General features: G+C 47.1%; 1 protein-coding gene across 1 annotated transcript in view; it reads left to right on the forward strand.

The window, feature by feature from the left end:
- Window positions 1-19,610, forward strand: part of arhgef38 (Rho guanine nucleotide exchange factor (GEF) 38) — a 76,508-nt gene extending 56,898 nt beyond the window's left edge. The window contains exons 11-14 of the mRNA XM_078568642.1: window positions 1,432-1,584; window positions 9,484-9,682; window positions 10,917-11,200; window positions 14,882-19,610. Of these exons, the coding sequence (XP_078424768.1) occupies window positions 1,432-1,584; window positions 9,484-9,682; window positions 10,917-11,200; window positions 14,882-15,067 (822 nt within the window). The 3' untranslated portion in view covers window positions 15,068-19,610. The remainder of the gene's footprint in view (window positions 1-1,431; window positions 1,585-9,483; window positions 9,683-10,916; window positions 11,201-14,881) is intronic.
- The last annotated feature ends 225 nt before the right edge of the window (window positions 19,611-19,835 follow it).

Genomic DNA, 19,835 nt, shown 5'->3' on the forward strand with positions numbered 1-19,835 from the left:
TGTTCTTACACTAGGTGGCAGTGCTAGCATTCTCTCATCAGCTCTGTTCTTGCCTTTAGCTTCCACAATCTATAGAGTCCAATGCCATTGTCATAGAATCATACAGTACAGGAGGAGGCCATTCATCCCATCCATGCCTGTGCAGGCTCTTTGAAAGCTATCCAATTAGTCTCACTCATCCCCGTCCTTTCTCTACAATCTTGCACTTCTTTTCCTTTATCCAATTCCCTTTTGCAAGTTACCATTGAATCTGCTTCCACTGCTCTTTCACAATCATGACAACTCGCTGTATAAATAAAATTTCTCTTCGCCATGTCTCCTGTTCGTTTACCCGGCACATGCCCCAGTGCGCAGGAAGTAGCAAGAGGAACATTTGGAGCTTTTAGCTCCTTGTTGGTATTTTACTTCTGCTTAGATTTTGCTACATCAGATGTGCTCCATTTTACTTTTGTTCCCCAAGAATGGAATGAATCGATAAGCCAATCGTCAGCACTACTTGCAATGTGTGTAAACGTATAAAGGGTGAAACTGGTGCATTACAGGAAGTTTTTCATCCTCTTAGTTGGTCTTGCTTCTGCTCTTCGTCAACAGTTTTAAGTCTGTTCAGGGCTCCAGATTTTTTTTTACCTTCTTGATAATCAATTTTTCATTTGCCTGAGGCGTCAGACTTATTACAATTGGCAAGTAAACCAAAGGGGAAATGAGGAGACCTTTTTTTTTAAACAGGGGCTGTTATGATCTGGAATGTGCTGTGTGAAACGATGGTGGAAGGAGATTCAATTGTAACTTTCAAAAGGGCCTTGGATAAATACTTGAAAAGGAAAGGAATTGCAAGGTTATGGGGGAAAAGAGCAACAAGAGTGGGACTAATTGGATAGCTCTTTCAAAGAGCCAGCATGGGCACGATGGGCCAAATGCCGCCCCCACCCCCCCTCCTCCCCCCACCCCCCACCCCCGGCCAGGTGCTATATGATTTTTAAAATTTATTCTTTCATGGGATGCGGGTGTCATTGGCAAGGCCAGCATTTGTTACCCATTCCTAGATGCCTGTGAACTGAGTGGCTTGCCACACCATTTCAGTGGGCAGTTAAGAGTCAACCACATCGCTGTGGGGTCTGGAGTCACATGTAGGCCAGACCAGGTAAGGACGGCAGATTTCCTTCCCTAAAGGACATCAGTGAACCAGATGGGTTTTTATAACAATCGGCAATGGTTTCATGGATCACCGTTACTGAGACTAGCTTTTCAATTCCAGATGATTAATTGAATTTAAATTCCACCAACTGCCATGGTGGGATTTGAACCCTTGACCCCAAAACATTAGCCCAAACATTTAGATTACTAGCTCAGCAACATTATAACTAGGCCGCGTTGTCCCCACAATTTGATGAATGCTGAGGACTCATACCCAGTTTTGTTTTCTCATTTTAGGTTTCTCCTTCAGGCAGTGTTCGAGACAGGCAGAAGCAAGCCATTGAAGAAATTCATAGCCTGTCGTTTGGTAAGGAATTCGGATCTCACAGAGTGATCGAAAGGAGGGCCAGTTTAGAGGATCGGTCAAAGAAAAGGTCATCTGCCTCCATGGTTAGTGAGTGTTGTCCCTGTCATCAAGATGCACAGCCACAATTATTATAAATACAAAGGAAAAGTCTAAAGCATCAGCTGGGTTATTTCCAGTTCTCGGCAGTTCGGTACAGCTGACGCCCACTCTCTTCGTACTGGAGCAGTTAGTGCACCTAAAGCATTATCGGTAACCTAAAATGGTACCTTAGCTGCCTGCAGGGGCCCTTAGTTCTGGAACTCCCCCCCTAAACCACTCCTCCTCTCTACCTCTCTCACCCCCTTTAAGATGCTTCTTAAAACTACCTCCTTGTATCAAGCTGTTGATCACTGTCCTGATATCTCCGTATGTGATTCGGTGTCAAATTTTATTTGATAACCATCCTTTTGAAGCACTTTGGGAAGTTCTACATTGTCGAATGCGCTGTGGGATTGGAGGCTGTTACTGTATTCCTGTATCCAGTCAGTTTGTTTCATGGGATTGAATTAATTACCTGAGTTGAAATGATAAAGTTTGCAGCCAAACCCAGCAACGTGACCAATAATTCAGCATTTTAACATTTGACTCATAGCTGCCTTTTGCTGAAGGGCATTGACACTTTTCCCCTTCTTGTTTCACTTCAACTTAGGCTTCCTTTTCTGATCTAGTTCCTTCCATTGGGCTAGTCAGGGAAAGATGCCCCATCATCTGAAAATTCAGAAACCCCCCCTCCAAAAAACAGCTGAGACCATCTAAAACATTTCGGAACTGAGATTAATAAACTTTTTTGCTCGATAAGAGTAATACAGGTTACGGAACTAAGCCAGAAAACACAGACCAGCCATCACCTAACTGTAAGGTGAAACAGGCTTGAGGGGCTGAATGATCTCTTCCATTCCTATTACCCCCATTACCTCAGTTAATGGATCATTCCAAATCTTCTTTAATCCTTTCCCTGAGATATGTTCTAAATTTACATTTAGCTATTTGTATTTATGGCTGGAATTTTATGGGCCTTTTGCTGAAGGGCATTGACTCTTTTCCCCTTCTTATTTCACTTCAACTTAGACCTCCTTTTCTGACCTAGTATTCTCCCCTAGTCACGCCCCCCCCCCGCCCACCACACCCCTGCTCCCCCTCCCCCTCCACCGGGCCCACACACACCCCCACTCCCCACCCCCGCTCCCACCCACCACACCCCTGCTCCCCCTCCCCCTCCAGGAGACAGGATTGTAAGGGGGGTGGTGCAGTAAATTTGATGTCTCGTGGGCGGATGCGCACCCAACCCGAACGGGGCGTGAAATAGCGCCAGGTGATATCGGGCGAGCGTCCCAACATCACCCCGCACGCGAGCAATCTTCAGGCTGGCCAGGCCCATGGGTGTTGGAGCCGCGCCCACCAACGATTAAAGGGCCGTTTAAGATCATTAGAAAGGCCATTGAACCCGATTTTCCATTGCCTGTGCAATTTCACACTCATCCCACCGGCCAAACGGGCAGGCGGGCAGCCCACATTTAACAAAATCTCATCCACGGGCGGGATAAGAAGGTTCAGCAGCATTGTCATTGTGAGGAGTGAGGAGTTTAGGAGGTAGTTTGCTGCTGGTTGCTTATTTGAACTTTACAGCTTCATCTGTTCTGAGCTCCGTCTTAGCATTTCCAGGCTTCATTTCAGGACTCATTGTGTCTCCAAGGCCCCCGGAAGATTTTGACCACGTGGACCCTTCCAGACAACAGACAGCCTTCCCTTACCCTGGGAATGGGGGTTGTGGTCTCTGCTGGAGGTACCTCCTCTGAGGAGGAAGAGAGGGGCAGAAGGGAGAGGAGGCCGGGTGTCCCTGTGCAGCTTCCAGGGGAGGGACCTGTGGGAGGAGAGGCGCAGGCACAAGGGGCGCAGGGTCAGCAGGAAGTCCAAGGTGGAAGGGGCCACAGAAGATGCCACTATCCTGCTGCCAGGGTTTACAGACAGCGATGCAGCTACCTCAATATGTCTGAGGTGCAATGCTGAAGGAAGCTCCACCTCTCCAGGGAGACCATGACCTCCATTTGTCAGATGGTTGGGCCTGAGATCAGCTCCGACTGTGTGTGTGTAGACACACCAAGCCAGTGGCTCTAAAGGTCACAGTGACCCTCAACTTCTCTGCCTCCGGCTCTTTCCAGGGGTCAGTGGGGAATCTGTGTGGAGTCTCCCATTCAGCTGTCCAAAGTTGCATCAAGCTGGTGACAGAGGCTCTGTTCAGGCGGTTACTGACCTTTATTCTTTACTGTAAGGATGAGGCCAGCCAGGCTGAGCGAGCCAGAGGCTTTGCAGTGATTGCGCAAACATGGATATCGAGGTGCCAGCGGGTGAGCCCGGTGCCTTTGTCAACAGGAAGGGATTCCACTCCATGAACGTGCAGATAGTGTGTGATCACAGGATGCTGATTCTACAAGTCTGTGCAAGGTAACCAGGCAGCTCCCATGACGCCTACATCCTCAGACACTCCCAGGTGTCGGAGCTCTTCAGTGCTCCAGCCCGGCTGGATGGGTGGCTGCTGGGTGACCAGGGCTATCCATTGAAAAGGTGGCTCATGACGCCTCTCCGCCACCCAGGAACAGAGGCAGAGCAGCATTATAATAGGATCCATGCCTCCACAAGGGCAGTGATAGAGAGAACCATAGGTCTTCTGAAGATGCACTTCTGATGCCTGGACTGTTCAGGGGGAGCACTACAATACCCCCCAGAGTGGGTGTTACTGATAGTGGTTTACATGCTGCACTCTCCACAATCTGACACTGGCAAGGGGGCACCCACTGGAGGAAGAGGATCTTGAGGCAGCCCCACAGGCCACAGGAGATGAATCCAGTAGTGAGTCAGGAGAGGAGCACGGTGAGGAGAATGCTGAGGGCGTGGAGGGAGACCTCAGTAACCTGCAGGGAGGCAGGGACACCAGGGACACATTGATCCAAAGCTCCTTCAGCTGGGCTGCCAAAGATCTGCTTCCACCTCAGGCCAGGGCTGCTGCCTCCATCCCGGGATGTCTGAAATGACCCTTTCCTTTGACCCCAAAGTCCACTCAGTGCCAATGTAATAAAGTTTAGAGCCACCCACGCCCAGCATTACACACTGGCGTACCCCGCACCAAAAAGATAAAAAGGTGATGCATACTCAGGCCACTGAGACAAAGCAAAATTTATATCTCACATCAAATGAACATTACTATATCTGGTGTTAATGGTCACACGAGTAAACATATTAACAAAACATTACACAAGAGAAGGTCACCTATGAACAGTCCCTCGTGGTGCCTTAAACTTACATTTTTGAATGCTGCGTCTTGTTGCCCCTCACAAATCCTCGCTGGTTCCGGCATTGGAGACAGCTGCTGACTTTGCTGTCCTGTTGGCCTCAATGACCTTGGTGATCGTCCTCTGGCCCGTGGAGCCTGTGCTGGCCCTGCCTGGGAGGGAGTGGCCAGAGTCATGGCTGGCATCTCCCCAGTCATCGCAGCCTCATCAGATGCCACGTTCACTGGCGGAGGGGCAGAGGAGCTGCTGCTGTCCTCCAGAGTGCCCTGAGAAGATCCCACTGAGCTCATGTGCCAACGTGAGGTCGCTCTGGACCTCCCTGCTCACCATTGATGGACGGGCACCAAGCTGGGATACTGGGTGCCTCATCCATCTCCCACACTGACACTGACCACCTGAGGTCAGTGCCTGTGTGAGGGCTGCAGGTCCGAGCACAACCCCAGGAACCCTTGATTCTGTCCCTGGAGCTTCCTGTCCATGAGAGTCGCCACTCTCTCAATGGAGGAGGCAATGCGCTCGGCCATGAGGGTCAGCGCAGTGTCACACTCCACATGGACTCCTCCACACCAGAGACCATGGCACGTGTACCCTCATGGATCTCCGCCAGACCCTTCTGCACATCCCGCTGGACATCCAGCATCTGCTGAATAATGGACGACTCCAGAGGCTCATCATCTGCCTTCGACTCAGCATCGTCCTGGTCTCCAGCAGCCCTCCAACTGCCGGTGACCTGGGCGCTCTCTGCCTCTGCCTGCACCTCAGCACTTGTGCACTGACATTCTAGCCGAGGATCTAATGCCCACCAAGGTGCTGGTACCTGCACTGGTGCTTGGTGCAGAGAGGGGGTGTGATGCAGGTGCATCTAAAGCCCCATGGTCTTCTGGCGTCAAGGGTGACTCTTCAGGGTCCTGCGTTCATGGGGGAGCTGGCGATTCTAGGGGAGAACTCTCTACCAATCGCTACCATTGCAGCCTGGCAAACCCCTACCCTGGGACACCTTGCAGGGCACATCCGAGTCGTGGCCCTTGACCCGCAAGGTACTCAGGACAAGCAGCCAGGACTCACCCCCTTGGCTGTGACCGGTGTCATTGACACTTGGCATTCAGACTCTAACATCCCTGAGCTCCACGGGGGGGAACAGTCCTTAACAGTTCTCCATGCTGATCCATGCCAACTCGGTACTCACCCTTGCCTAATGCAGCAGATCATTGAACCTTTTGCGGCACTGCACCCATGTGCACCGCACAACGTCATGGCCGCTGACCTCAGCTGCCACCTCCTCCCAAGCTTCTTTGGTCGGAGTTGGTGGCCTCGTCCTGCCATCCCTGGGTACTAGAGAGTCCCGCCTGACACCCACCTCCTCCACAAGGTCCACAAGGCACTCGTCCGAGAAGCGGGGCTGAGTGCCCCACATTGCCCTCCTGTCTGACATCTCCAGCCGCTGGTGAGGCCATTGTTCGAATGACATGGTTTCCTGGACAGACTCCAAAGATTCTCCCCTGGCAGCCATCAGGGAGCTGCCTCTGCCGGTTTTAAAGCGCCCAACCCGCTGGATCGCCATTGGACTCAGAGCCCGACAGGCTTCCAGCCCTTCCCGACCACTCAGAAGATGCGTTTCACGCTGATCAGACCTTAATTGGCCATCCAGGATTGAAAACAAAAACAGAATTACCTGGAAAAACTCAGCAGGTCTGGCAGCATCGGCGGAGAAGAAAAGAGCTGACGTTTCGAGTCCTCATGACCCTTCAGCAGAACTGAGTATAGTTAGGAGGAAATCTCTCCTAACTATACTTCAGTTCTGTTGAAGGGTCATGAGGACTCGAAACGTCAGCTCTTTTCTTCTCCGCCGATGCTGCCAGACCTGCTGAGTTTTTCCAGGTAATTCTGTTTTTGTTTTGGATTTCCAACATCCGCAGTAGCTTTTAGCTTTTTGTTTTCATCCAGGATTGAAAATGCATTTGCAATGAGGCTGTGGCCGGGAGCAGATTTCACATCCGCTTCCATCCTGCCGACTTGGCCAACCATGAAATTCAGGCCAGTATCTTCATTTGGATGTGTTTACTGTAGCCAAATTTATAGATTTTTTTTTTCCTTCCTAGATTTTATGCTGGATTTTATGCTCCCTCACTGGCAGGTGGGTGACCATCTGACGCCTACCTGTCCGTCCCTGACCTGTCTGAAATTTTAACGAACCTGGTCCTCCACTCCCCCCCCCTCCCCTCGCCCACATCGCTGAGACCCGAGACCCTGGACCTGTCTGGGTTCCTCAGGATTGGGGACTGCCTGTAGTTCCTGCAGTGACCACTGCTCCCGGAGGCGCTGCTGGGACTTCAGAACTGCTGGGCGTCCGATTGACCGGCACCTCTCTTAAGGCAGGACTTCCTCCTGAGAAAGGGGCAGAAGTCTCACCTTAAAGCAATTGGCATTGCTCCGAGCGTTAGGTTGATGTGGGGCAGCCATCGGGATTGTGCACGGCTCCCGCCCTCTCCCGCTCCCGAATTTTTAGCCGGGTGGTTGGGGCGGGCGGGGACCGCAGAGTGCCACAAAATTCAGCCCATGACTCAAAAAGCTTCTGTTGCCCCATTCAATAATCTCACCGAAGGTTTATTTCCAACAAGTTCACAGCACCCCAGTCAGATTGATTCCAATTCGGAGCGCGTTCATCCAACTGGGCAACGAGATCCCAAGTACAGACAATTCTGTCCTTACTTATATCACCGAGCGTCAGCAGGTTGGTCAAATGATGTGGAACATCACAGGCCAAGTTTGAACTTGCCTTCATCACTCAAAACCGCGCCTGGGCACCTCCAGCATCGGTGATTAGATAGCGATCAAGAGTTGGTATTGTTGCCAGTTTGGTCCTCCATAGATCAGAGCCTCTGAAAACAACCACCAAGGAGAGAAGTTGTGATAAAGTTGTGTAGAATCTTGGTCACGGAGTATGGTACACAGTCCTGGTCTCCATATTAGAGAAAGGATGTAGAAGCACTGAAAATGCAAAAGATAACTGAGATCAGGCTGGATTGAACAGACTGGGGCTCTTTTCCTGCAGGTAAAGAAGGCTGAGAGGGTGACCTGATAAGAGATCTTTAAAATGTTAAAGAAGTTCAATAGGGTAAGACATGGATACGATTCTACTTGTGGGCAACATGCCCTCTTAAATTTTTTTTCGTAATGTGCAACCAATAGGGCCACGGGGAGAGGGCAGGGGAGCAGCACGAGGTGGATTGCTCCTTCAGAGGGCCAGCACAGACACAACGGGCTGAACGGCCTTCTTGCTGTAACCGTTCTGTGATTTGTTTAAATTCGCGGGCCCTTTAAATTTTTTTGCACAGCCACACACGTGTGTGGTCGCTTAAAGGGGCCGACGTGTAGGTGGCCCGAACAGGAATTCTCAGGTTGCTGCATGTCTGGGTAGCTCGGAAGGACCATCGCTGGGTGGGGGAGGAGCCATAAGTAATATCAGATATTCACAAGATGTTGAATTTGCCGTCCGAGGGAGTGGATGAGGCGGAATGCGTGGATGCAGTCATGGGGAAGCTGGATTAACAAGAGGGGGAGAAAAGATTGGAAGGTTATGATGATACGGTGAGGTTTGGTAGGATGGGAGGCGGCGCTTTGGGAGCCTGATCACTGGCATGGACAATCTGGGTTGAATGGCCTGGTCTTGTGCTGTAAATTGTGTTTAATTCTTTCCCTCGTCATTCCCCTACTTTCTATAGTCTCCGAGATGTTCTCCGCACTGGGGGCATTTACGCTTCACTTGAATTTCTCAGTTTAAAAAGGTAAAATACGAACTGACGATGAACGATTTAGCAACTAGGGATGGGCAATAAATGCTGGCCCAGCCAGCAAAGCCCACAGCCCGTGAATGAATTGTTTTAAAAAGCATGAAGCTTCATTCTGTGACTTGTCTTTGAAATTTATAATAGAATCTCTTTTCCATGTTGCCTTTTGAAACCAGTTTAGATTTGTCCATTTTCATAACCCATTGATCTGGTAACCAACTAACTTACCACTTCATCCTGGTGTTGTTTTAATCTTTCCATTTCCAAAATGGCTCTTCTGTCATTTCACTGACTTTAGATTTCAATTTGCAATGTAGGAAATGACAATACTTTTATTGCCCATGAATGAGCTGAGTATCTCCACCGCTTTCTTTATTAAAACAGCTGCCTATAAGTTTATTGACTTGTAGAGTCATAAAGTCATTATGGTCTAGAAGGACGCCATTTGGCCATCGAGTAAAACCCCTCACGTTCCCCTCTCCCACCACCGCTGTGTCAGCTGAAAGGAACCGATTTTCTTTGTCTTCCTTATCTAAACCTCTCATAATCTCGTACACCTCGATCAAATCTCCCCCTCAATCTCCTCTGCTCCAAGGAGAACAATCCCAGCTTCTCCGGCCTGAACTTGTAACTAAAATACCCTCATCCCTGGAACCATTCTGGTGAATCTTCCTGTGCAGCCTCCCAAGGACCCTCACATCCTTCCTCAAGTGTGGTGACCAGTTGTGGCCTAACCAGACGAATTGGGTTGGAGTTACAACAATATGAAAACGTCATTGTCTGTGATATATAGAGTTGTATACAAAGGAGGCTGTGAATTTGCTCTGAGGTTTTTACTGGTATTTGTCCTATTTCTGTTTCCCCGAAGCCCCAAGCTCCCCATCAGACTGAAGAGGACAGGGCTAAGCTCTTGGCGACCCACAGCCCTGACAAACTGTTTCAAGCAAAGCGGAAATTCAATGCTGCCCAAAATTTAGATGCATCTCTTCATGAAGGTGAAATCGTGGCAGTTCTTGAGAAGCAGGACCCTCTGGGGAGTGTGAATCGGTGGCTCGTTGATACAGGAAGTGAGTGTTTTTAATGTCTATCAACATGGGTTGAGCTGAATACTGTTGGTCTTTTAATGTTCCAGCTGATTAACTCCATTGCTCCCCTTTTAGGCAAGATGGGGGTGAGGCAAAACGACACCCTCACACTGCCCATCCTCTTTAGATTGTTGCATTGGGAATTTTGACTCAAGTATAACCTTTATTGAAGAGTAATTGTAGGTTGGTTGTGATTGTGTTGGAGTGGGCTTTACACATTTCATGATGCTGGTATGAAAATCAAAAGCACTCCCTGGCTTAGTCAAACCAAAGCTTTCTTTGGCTGGAGTCTCATCCCGAAAGAACAGAAATGAAATAGTTAACTGAGGAAGGCTGTTATGCTCTTTATTAAACATGCGCTAAACATGGCTTAGCGTCTAGCGCTGTCACCTCCGAGTCAGAAGGTCGTGGGTCTCAGTCCCACTCCGGAGGTTTGGGCACAGAAGCCTAGGCTCACACGTCCAGTGCCACACTGAGGGACTGCTACATTGTCAGAGGGTCTCTTTTTCAGATGAGACATTTAAGTGAGGCTCCATCTGCCCTCTCAGGTGGAAGTAAAAAAAATCCATGCCACTATTTCGAAGAAGAACAGGGGAGTTCTCCCTAGTGTCCCGGACAAATATTTATCCTCATCCAGCCTCACAAAAAAACATCATTGCCCTGACTTCACTTCACAGACACTTCATTGGCTGTAAGGTGTATTGGGCCAGCCTGTGTTTACATAAAGTACTATAAGAAATACTAGATATCTTTTGCGACTGATTTTATCAACTTTGCTGAGGTTGAACTAAACTGACTCACTCCCTGGTCCCTTATTGATGCCTGATACATTGAAAGATGGGCTAGATCTAGCCCAAGATAGCTCACATACATTGGCAAAGAGCTGGCAGTAATGTTATGACTTACAAAGGATTCTCAGGCATGGGGAAGGAGAGTGTTGGTTGGAAGGAGAGGTTAATCAAAGTGGGCGGTTTAGAATTTGGGATGAGATTTGGATCCACTGTGTCTCCAGCTCTTCATATTGAGAGCATGTGGCCAATCAGCTCTCACCACAGGGGCAGAAACTGAGATAAGATATGGTGATGGTATGCTAGATAATGGATAAAAATGTGGTTTGATCAGTCATGTGCTTTCCTGGATGTATTCTTTTCGATATGGTGTGATACAAGTTATGAAGAATGTGTTGTGAATAATGACTGCTTTTGATTCCTTGTAGTGACGCAAGGCTATGTGTATTCCTCATTTCTGAGACCATACAACCCTGTGATTGGGCAGAACGGAGTGTCCACAGATGGATTGGTGACCGATGGGGATTTTGACGACATTAGCCTGTTTGTGTCTTCACACTGCGGAGATACCAACAACACGAGGAGTTTGTACTTCAGCACCAGTGACAGCGAAAGCCCACTAAATGATTCTCAGGAAGCGAGTCCTTCTACCCCGGAGACAATGTCAGTCAACGGAAACGATGATAACTCAAGTGACTTAGGAGAGCAGCAGGTAAAGCAGGTCAACTGTTCAAAAGCTACTAGGTGGTGCTAACCAATAGCTTCAACGCTTTACTGGCCACAGACCTAAGCTTGATGCCAACGTTCTTCCCCGAACCAATACCCATTCTACGTGACTTTCGGACACGTAGGGTGGAATTTTACAATCCCCCGCTGGCGTGTTTGAAGACGGGGGTCTTGTAAGATGCAACACGTGGTCTGCCTGCCTCCTAGCCGCCCGCCCCGACCCGCCTCCCATTTTACGGAGGGCAGTGGAGGCATTGGGCGGCCCATCGCCCTTGGGCCTATTGAGGCCCTTGAGTGGCCTATTAATGGCCTCATGCTGCCTCCGCCGCTATTTTACCCATGGCAGGAGGAGGCCCATGCCAGGTAGGTAGCTCAGCATCTTTCACAGGGGAAGCTGCTGTTGGGCAAGGTGGGGGGTGGGGGGGCTTCCTTTGAGCAGTGGCCACCACTGGAACCTGGCACTTCTGAGACGACAGAGCTGCCGGCCAATCCAATTGGCTGGCAGGTTTTTAAGGCTGGACTTCCTCCTGAGATGGGGGATGGAAGTCTAACCCTTAGCCAATTATTGTCCCACTAACCATTAACTGGATGCGGTGCAGCCAGTATTAACAAGCATGTGTTCCCCACTGACTCTCAGGCAGCAGACCCCACAAACCAAATAATTTTGCCTGTAGAAGAGGTCACAAATTGCCATGTAGAATTAAACTTGGTGAACAATGCTAGTATCCAGTTCCACAATCGCTGTAGTAGATGTTGACGCACTGGTAGCACTTTTATTTCTGAGTCGATAATCATGAGTTTGAAGCCCGCAGGACACAGATCTAGTTAGACCCTTCAGTGCGGTACTGGGGGGAGCCCCACATTGTTCGAAATGTTGTCGTTTGGGTGAAATGTAAAATCAAATGTCCAGGTGCTAAGCAGATGTAAAAGATTGCAGAGCATGTGTGCAAAATTGGCCGCTGCATTTGCCGAGGGTTTAAAAGGAATTACTTGCCTGTGAAATACTTTGGGTTGTTTTGAGGACTTGACGCAGGGGCAACCTCTCGGTCTGAGCGCCACACCTGGGCGTGGAGATGGTACGGTGGCCCATACGTGCTCAAGAAATGAACAACTCGTGCTTAAATAGGGACAATGCGTCACACTGCTCCACATACTAAATACCCTTAGCACCAAGAAAATTAAAACTAAAAATTCTAGTTTTTAAATGCCCCAAAATGATCTATCTAAAGCCTGTGGCAGTGGCACCTGGGCGACTGGTGTTGACCCCTGGGCAATCCAGGGAGGGTGGGCAACTCCACTCAAAAAGCCAGCAGCAACTCCCTGCAAAAGAGAAAGGGCAGAGACAGCACCTGCTGCTGAAAATAAGCAAAACCACATATAATAATAACAACGATTTGGAGCGGGCACAATAACGTGAGCGGGATTTTCTGGCCCTGACACTGGCAGGCCACATCACGGGCAGGACGGGAAAATTTGGAGAACCGGTTAAAGTCAACGGCTCTCCAAACTTTCCCATTCCACCCGCGGTGATGCCCTCCGGGATCAGGGCCAAAAAAATCCTGCCCTGCGAGTGAGGACTTCTCCGATCGGACTTTTGTTACAGCTTCCTTCTCACATCTACTCTACTCATGTCTGCACTGGCAGGACTTGCCCACTTCCCCCTCCATCACTCTCCTCAGAATTTAGTTTAATTGTGAAATTTCTCCTTGGAATAATAACCTTTCTCCTCGGGGAGCACCCGAGCGGTTGCCGTCCCAAAGGGTCCGCCAAAATCCTGCCGGCCATTGGTACTCCTGCCATTGGATAAGACACGTGGTGCAGAGCCCACTGAAATATGTATTTCGCAACGTCTGGCTCCCTAGTGGGAGAGAAAGGTGAGGGTCTGCAGCTCCTGAGATGCAAACCAATGGAACTGGAGGGCCAGATGAAAAGCACCATGGGCTGGATGTGGCTGGTGGGCCATAGGTTGCCCACCCCTGACTTAAAAGGTGTTCCTTTCTTGGGAGATAAAAGGAACGTCACCCAAAAAACTCCTTCTCTGTTAGTGTCTGGTTGATAATTCCACTCATACATCTTTGACGGATGGAACACTGGCTAACCTGGTTAGCGAATTATCTTTATTCTTCTGGACAAGCTCACACATGGAGAATTGATCAAACAATTCAGCACAAGTGAGAAATGTGATTCATCGGTTTTGACGGAGCCTCTAGTTATCAATGTTTTTTTACAGTGTTTTTCCGTGGATTCCTATTAAAATTGAAAATTAAGTGGTGATCCAATCGAGGTGTTTTAAGATGATTAAAGGATAGGGTAGGTGGAGAGGAACTATTTCCTCTGGTGGTGGGTGGGGGGGTGGTTGGAGTCCAGAACAAGGGGGCAGAACCTTAAAATTCGAGCCAGGCCGTTCAGGGGCGATGTCGGGAAGCACTTCTTCACACAAAGGGGAGTGAAAATCTGGAATTCTCTCCCTCAAAACCCTGCTGAGGCTGGGGATCAATTGAAAATTTCAAAACTGAGATTGATAAATTTTTGTTAGACAAGCGTAAGTGGTCACGCAACCAAAGCACATCGATGGAGTTAAGCACAAATCAGCCGTGATCTGATTAAATGGCAGAACAGACTCAAGGGGGTTGAATGGTCTCCTCTTGTTCCTAAAATCTAAGATGATCTAAGTGATACAGCACAGGAGGAGGCCATTCGGCCCATTAGACCAGTGCCCCAGGTGTTTGGTAAAACTATCGAATTAGTCCTACCCTCTCCCTATATCCCAACAAATTGTTTTTCTTCAAGTATTTATCCAATTCCCTTTTCAAAGTTACTATCAAAATCTGTTCCCACCACCTCTTCGGGCAATGCATTCCAGAATACAACCACTATAACTTGCTGTGTAAGAACTTATTTCAACTCCCCACTTTTGCCACCTTAAAATCTGTGTCCTTCTTCTCCCAATGAAAACAGTGTGTCCTTATTTAATCATCTGTTTAAAGATAACAATATGCAGCAAATTCCATCCTCGCTGCAAAGCATTGAATACATTTATCGTCAAAATGTCACTGTGTCACTTGATTTTAATTTAATATTATACGCTGCCACATTAAGAAGGGCGTAACTGGTTGTTTAATGCACTGGGCACTGACCTTTACCTTCTGGGACCTTGAGGTTATAACTATCAGGAAATATTGATCAGGCAGGGGCTCTTTTCTCTATTGGTGGAGTGACCTGATAAGAGCAGCTTTAAAATTCTGAAGTTATTTGAAATGGTAAAGAAGAGGTTGTCGGGCAGCCTAAAACCAGCAGGACGTAATTATAAGATAGTCACTAATAAATTCAGCAAAAACAAATCAGGGAGAAATCCCTTTACCCAGAGTGTAGTGAGAATGTGGAATTCGGCGCCACAGGGGGTAGTTGAGGCCAATGAAATTGATGCATTTAAAAGGGAAACTGGATAAACACAAGAGAGAGAAAGGAGTAGAAGGATTTGCTGATAAGATGGAAGTAGGGCCGTGTGGAGCGTGAACACTGCCATGGACCAGTTGAGCTGGATGGCCTGTTTCTGTGCTGTAAGTTCCACGTGTGCAAGCAAGGCAGCAAATTAAACAAAGGGCTTTCCCCATCAATGTGCCTTGATATATTTTTTAACTGTGTTCACTGTTTTATCCCTTTACAGATCTTTTATGCAGTCTACCCTTTTCAAGCACGGAGTAAACATGAACTCAGCCTGCAGGAGTATGAGCGAGTGAAGGTAGTGAAATCCAGCGACTTGAGTGGAAACACAAGTTGGTGGTTGGCAGAAGTTAAAGGGAAAAGGGGTTATGTCCCTGCCAACTACCTGGGAAGAATGTCCTATGCCTGAAGTCTCAACATGTGGAAACCTTTAAAGAAACTCATGGGTGGAAAGACATGTTCTTGTGGACATTCTCCTAGCTCGCTAGATCATGGTGAAGGAATCAAGTGTGTTTTACTAGACATTTAAAGTTATAACAGGAAGACATGGTCACAGCTACTTGGCCTGGGCTACACTGCTTTCTATTGTGACTGTGGTGGTCTCATTCCCCATCCTCTTGCTTCCATTCCCAACAGCATCCAACTGTTCCAGTAGACCCAAGTCACAGGTCTCCCGTGTTTACACATTTTCAAATTCTTTGCAATTGAAGGAAGCTTAACTTTTCAGGAAGGATAAGAAACTATTAGCACATAGCAACTTTGTAGGGACTTTGTCCCCATGCATGTGTGTGTGTGTAATGTGTGTGTGTCCATGTGTGTAAGAAGGAGATGAACAAAAGTGAGGGAAAAGGCAAAATTCACTTGCTTTGTACAACAACCAATGGGTCTATAATTTGATCTATATTCCTAGGACGTTGCTTTTAAATATTACTCCTGTGGAGTAAGGCCTTTTAAATTGAAGTCATAATGGCCTGCAGATATAAAATGGTACTTTATCTTTCATGGAATGTGGGCATCACTGGCAAGGCCAGCATTTGTTGCCCATCCCTAATTGCCCTTGAACTGCCATTTCAGAGGGCAGTTAAGAGTCAACCACATTGGCCATGGGTCTGGAGGCACATGTAGGCCAGACCGGGTAAGGATGGCACATTTCCTTCCCTGAAGGACATTAGTGAACCAAATGGGTCTTTACAACAATCAGTTGTCATGGTCATCATTACTGAGACTAGTTTTTATATTCCAGATTTATAAACTGAATTCAAGTTCCACCAGCTGCCTTGGTGGGATTTGAACCCATATCCCAGAGCATTAGCCTGGGCCTCTGGATTACTAGTCCAGTGACATTACCACTACATCACCATCTCCCACCCTATTGCTCGTTGATTTGAAAGCTTGGACAATCGGGAATGTTGCCGTCTGTTTACAATTCTCCAATGTGATTCAGGTCCATTTTCAGTTTAGAAGTTACTATCACTGATACATTTTACCAGATTTAGTGTTCATCTGGCATCCCTCCATCTGGCAGCTTCATGCAATTGTTGTCCATAGGCTCACTGGAGCTTTATACATGAAGTAGAATTTCTAATCAACAAATCTTTTTTTTTCTCAAACATTTGTAGAATTAAACAAAAGTAAAATGATGCCGCCCAGAAGGAGGCCTTTCAGCCCATTGCGCCTGTGCCGGCTCTTTGAAAGAGCTATCCAAATATCCAGACCTGCTGAAGTATGTGTGGGTGACACTTGCATTAAGCTAGCAGAGGGAGGAATGCCAGATGAACACGTTAAGTCTGGTAAAAATACCAGTGACAGTAACTTCTAAACTAATAACGGGCCTGACTTGCATTGGAGAATTGTAGACAGACAGAATTGCATTCCCAATTTTCCAAGCTTTGAACTCAATGAGCAGGAAATTGGGAGCACCATAAATTAGGTGCACTGACTTTCAACCCCTTCACCTGAGCTGCCTTATTTGAAGTTAAGCAAGACTCGGTACTAGGGAATGGCACGTTGTAAATACCATCTGTAATGTTTGGACTAAATTTGATGCATTTGATCATTATGCTAGAGTCACATAATGGTCACAGCACAGAAGGAAGCCATTCAGCCCATCGCATCAGTGTTGACTCTCCGAATTAGCAATGCATCTAGTGCCATTCCCCGTAACCCCGTACATTCTTCCACTTCAGATAACAATCTAATTCCCCCTTGAATGCCTTGATTGAAGCTGCCTCCACAACGCTCTCAGGCAGCACATTCCAGTCTTTGTTTCTTTTGGAAATTACCTCAAACCGGTGCTGTTTTGAGCAGAGGAAGCCTCTGCATTGCTGGATACATGGTTCCCTGGTCATGCTTCCCTCCTGGAAAGAACAGAAATGTTATTTTGTCTTTTTCGTCACATTCCTCGTGCCAGAATTTAAAAAGCTGTTTTCTGTTCAAGTCCGTGCAATAAAGACAGGAGCTCTCGATTGAGGGACCTCGGGTTCAAAATTGCCGGTGGTGTTATTTTACAAACACTGCTGGAGGGCACCAGCACCAAATTCCTGTGTCTGTTATTTTAGCAGATTAATTAACCCTTTTATTTATGCATTAAGTGTTTGCACAATAACATCAGTGACGGTAACAATTGTGGCAGTGCCCTGGGCATGGTGTTGGGTTCATCCAAAATTATACTGCCCTAGCTTGTGTCACCATTCCTATTGATGTTTGCACTCAGCTACATCAGCTCCTGGCCTGTCTTAAATTTAAATGTCTCAAATTTAAAATTCACATCCTAATATTTAAATTCCCCCTTGGCCTCACCTCTCCCAGTTTCTGTTAAGTCCCGCCAATCCTGAGCTGTCCGAGATCTCTTCCAATTCTGGCCTCTTGCATTTTTCCTCCCCCCCAACCCCACCGATTTACATTTCTCCAACATTGTCGGTCGTGCCTTTAAATGCTAAGCTCTGGAATGCCGCCCTTATCTTCTCTGCCTCTCTACCTCTCTCTCTCTCTCTCTCCTCCTTTGAGAGGCTCCTTAAAACCTAGCTCAATGACCAAGCATTTGGTCACCTGCCCTAATTTCACTTTACCTAGCTCAGCACCAAATTTTGTTTGATAACCCCACGTGTGAGGCGCCTCGGACCATTTTACTGTGCTGAAGGCAGCATATAAATGCAAGTCATTGGTGTTGTTTTGGCCCTGCACTAAATACCGAGAAGGTCGGGAGTTTAAATTCTCCTGTTGAAATTGAAAGTGAAGCTAACATCAGAATGTCCGTCATTAGAAAAATCCAGCTGTATCCTAAATCACTCTCCAGCAAAGAGAACCTGCCGATGTTAGCAGATCTGGCCCACTGCAGTCCTAAAGGACTCTTAGTGGCTTCTGAAACGGCCTTGGAAGCCGCTAGTTGCTAAAACAATTGATACAAAACAAGAAAGCCTACGGCCCTGGTCGCAGGGCTCAGTGCTGTCACGCGAATGCTGTCTGTACTGTGTGAACTACTTGCAGTATTGCTAAACTCTAGTCAATGGGGTCACCCCTTGAAAGCTAATGATTCATTTTGAGTCATATTTATCTCAAGTTCCTTTTTACTGTTGAATTAAGCTGCCCTTCCATGTTGCCGCCTTTTTCACCTAGTTTGATGGGTTGGTTTTAAAATTGTAATGTGCCACTAACTCTGAACTATAGTCTGCCATTTCCAGACAGTTGTAATTGTGACTTAATTATATGCTGAATTCTGACATGAGGTGTTGTGCATTTTACTAATTTTCCCATTTTTGATCTTTAGAAAAGGAGTCTAGCTCTTTCTGTTGGAAGTTTTAAGTGAACTAGGCATTAAAGCAGAAATGAGACTACAAAGTAGTTGATTGCCAGATAACTAGACCCAAAGTGCCAACTCTTTAACCCATGAAATGCTGAGAGTTTCCTGCCAGTCCCTTATTTCCTTAGGGAATGTTTCTATTTTTTATATAAATGTTGTGATGAAGTTTTGCACAATTGCTCTCACATATTTTACTGCAAAGAGCCTGATGTAGTACAGATTGCATAATAGTTGCAGGTATATACAATGAAGGTCACGAAGTTGTACAGTTTGAGACAATAGGTGTGTGTTTGTGGTTGTGTGTGTGTGTGGTTTGTGTGTGTGGTCGTGTGTGTGTGTGGTCGTGTGTGTGTGTGGTTGTGTGTGTGTGACGGATTTTGCACTAGGTATATGCAGCACAACTCTTTTTGGTATTGTTTAGACCCACCCTTTCACCAGTCTGCCTTGGGCTGATATAATTCTTTCACCACATAATACACGGAAGCTTTTCGACTAAAGCGGAGTGGAGCCTTGTTCCGTCTACGCTTGAGCAGTAGGCATTTGAAGGTGTTTAGATGACCCGTCACAACTAAAGGTTACATTTCCCACTGTTCCCCATACATTGAGGGATCTGTAGAGGTTGGTCGATTAGCTCCCGTTCTCAGTCCCGAAGCTTGTTACAGCCATAGAATGAATTCCTGCACTCCAGGGGTACAGGCCAGGCCAGTTCTAATCACCCCCCTGTGCAGACCATATCCTGCTCTACATCTTCAAACCCGCCACCCAATTCTCCAGCATAATCCAGTCCATCAAAAGACTCAGCCAGTTATTGGACTATAAACTTAATTTGAAGACAACCTTCATAAATTTCCAGACAATCTTTTGCTCACAGAGTGCACAAAACGTAGGAATGATTGTTGGCTTTGAAATGGGTCAGTGTGCAAAAGTAGAATGCGCACTTTCAATAATCTGCTGTTTTTCTTGTGGAAATTTTATATTTTGTGTGTTTAGCATTTTAAACATTGGCGCAATTGTTGCTTTTCCTGTGAGGAAATGACTATTTATCTGGTTAACCCAAGATTCATTGGAGGAATTGATGCACGAGTTGTTCAATTCATAACTTGTACCTGACTTTCTGAACTAACTTGCACTATAAAATGGTTATTTTTTTTTTCTATCTTGCATTGGGTGTAGAATTTCTTTTAGCGTCGAGAGCAAACTGGATGTAAGGGTAAATAGTTCTGGCAGTGAGAAAGAGGATACATTTTTTTTTAAAAGGGTTCTCGTTGCAGAGCGAGGAGCTTCAGAAAATTGACCATCAGCTGCTGCCTCTATCTCTGCTTACTGTTTATCAAAGGAGAAAGGGCTGGACTTGTTGAAGGGTCACGAGGACTCGAAA

This window comes from Cetorhinus maximus, chromosome 1, assembly GCF_964194155.1.
Source record: "Cetorhinus maximus chromosome 1, sCetMax3.hap1.1, whole genome shotgun sequence".
NCBI classification, from domain to species: domain Eukaryota; kingdom Metazoa; phylum Chordata; class Chondrichthyes; order Lamniformes; family Cetorhinidae; genus Cetorhinus; species Cetorhinus maximus.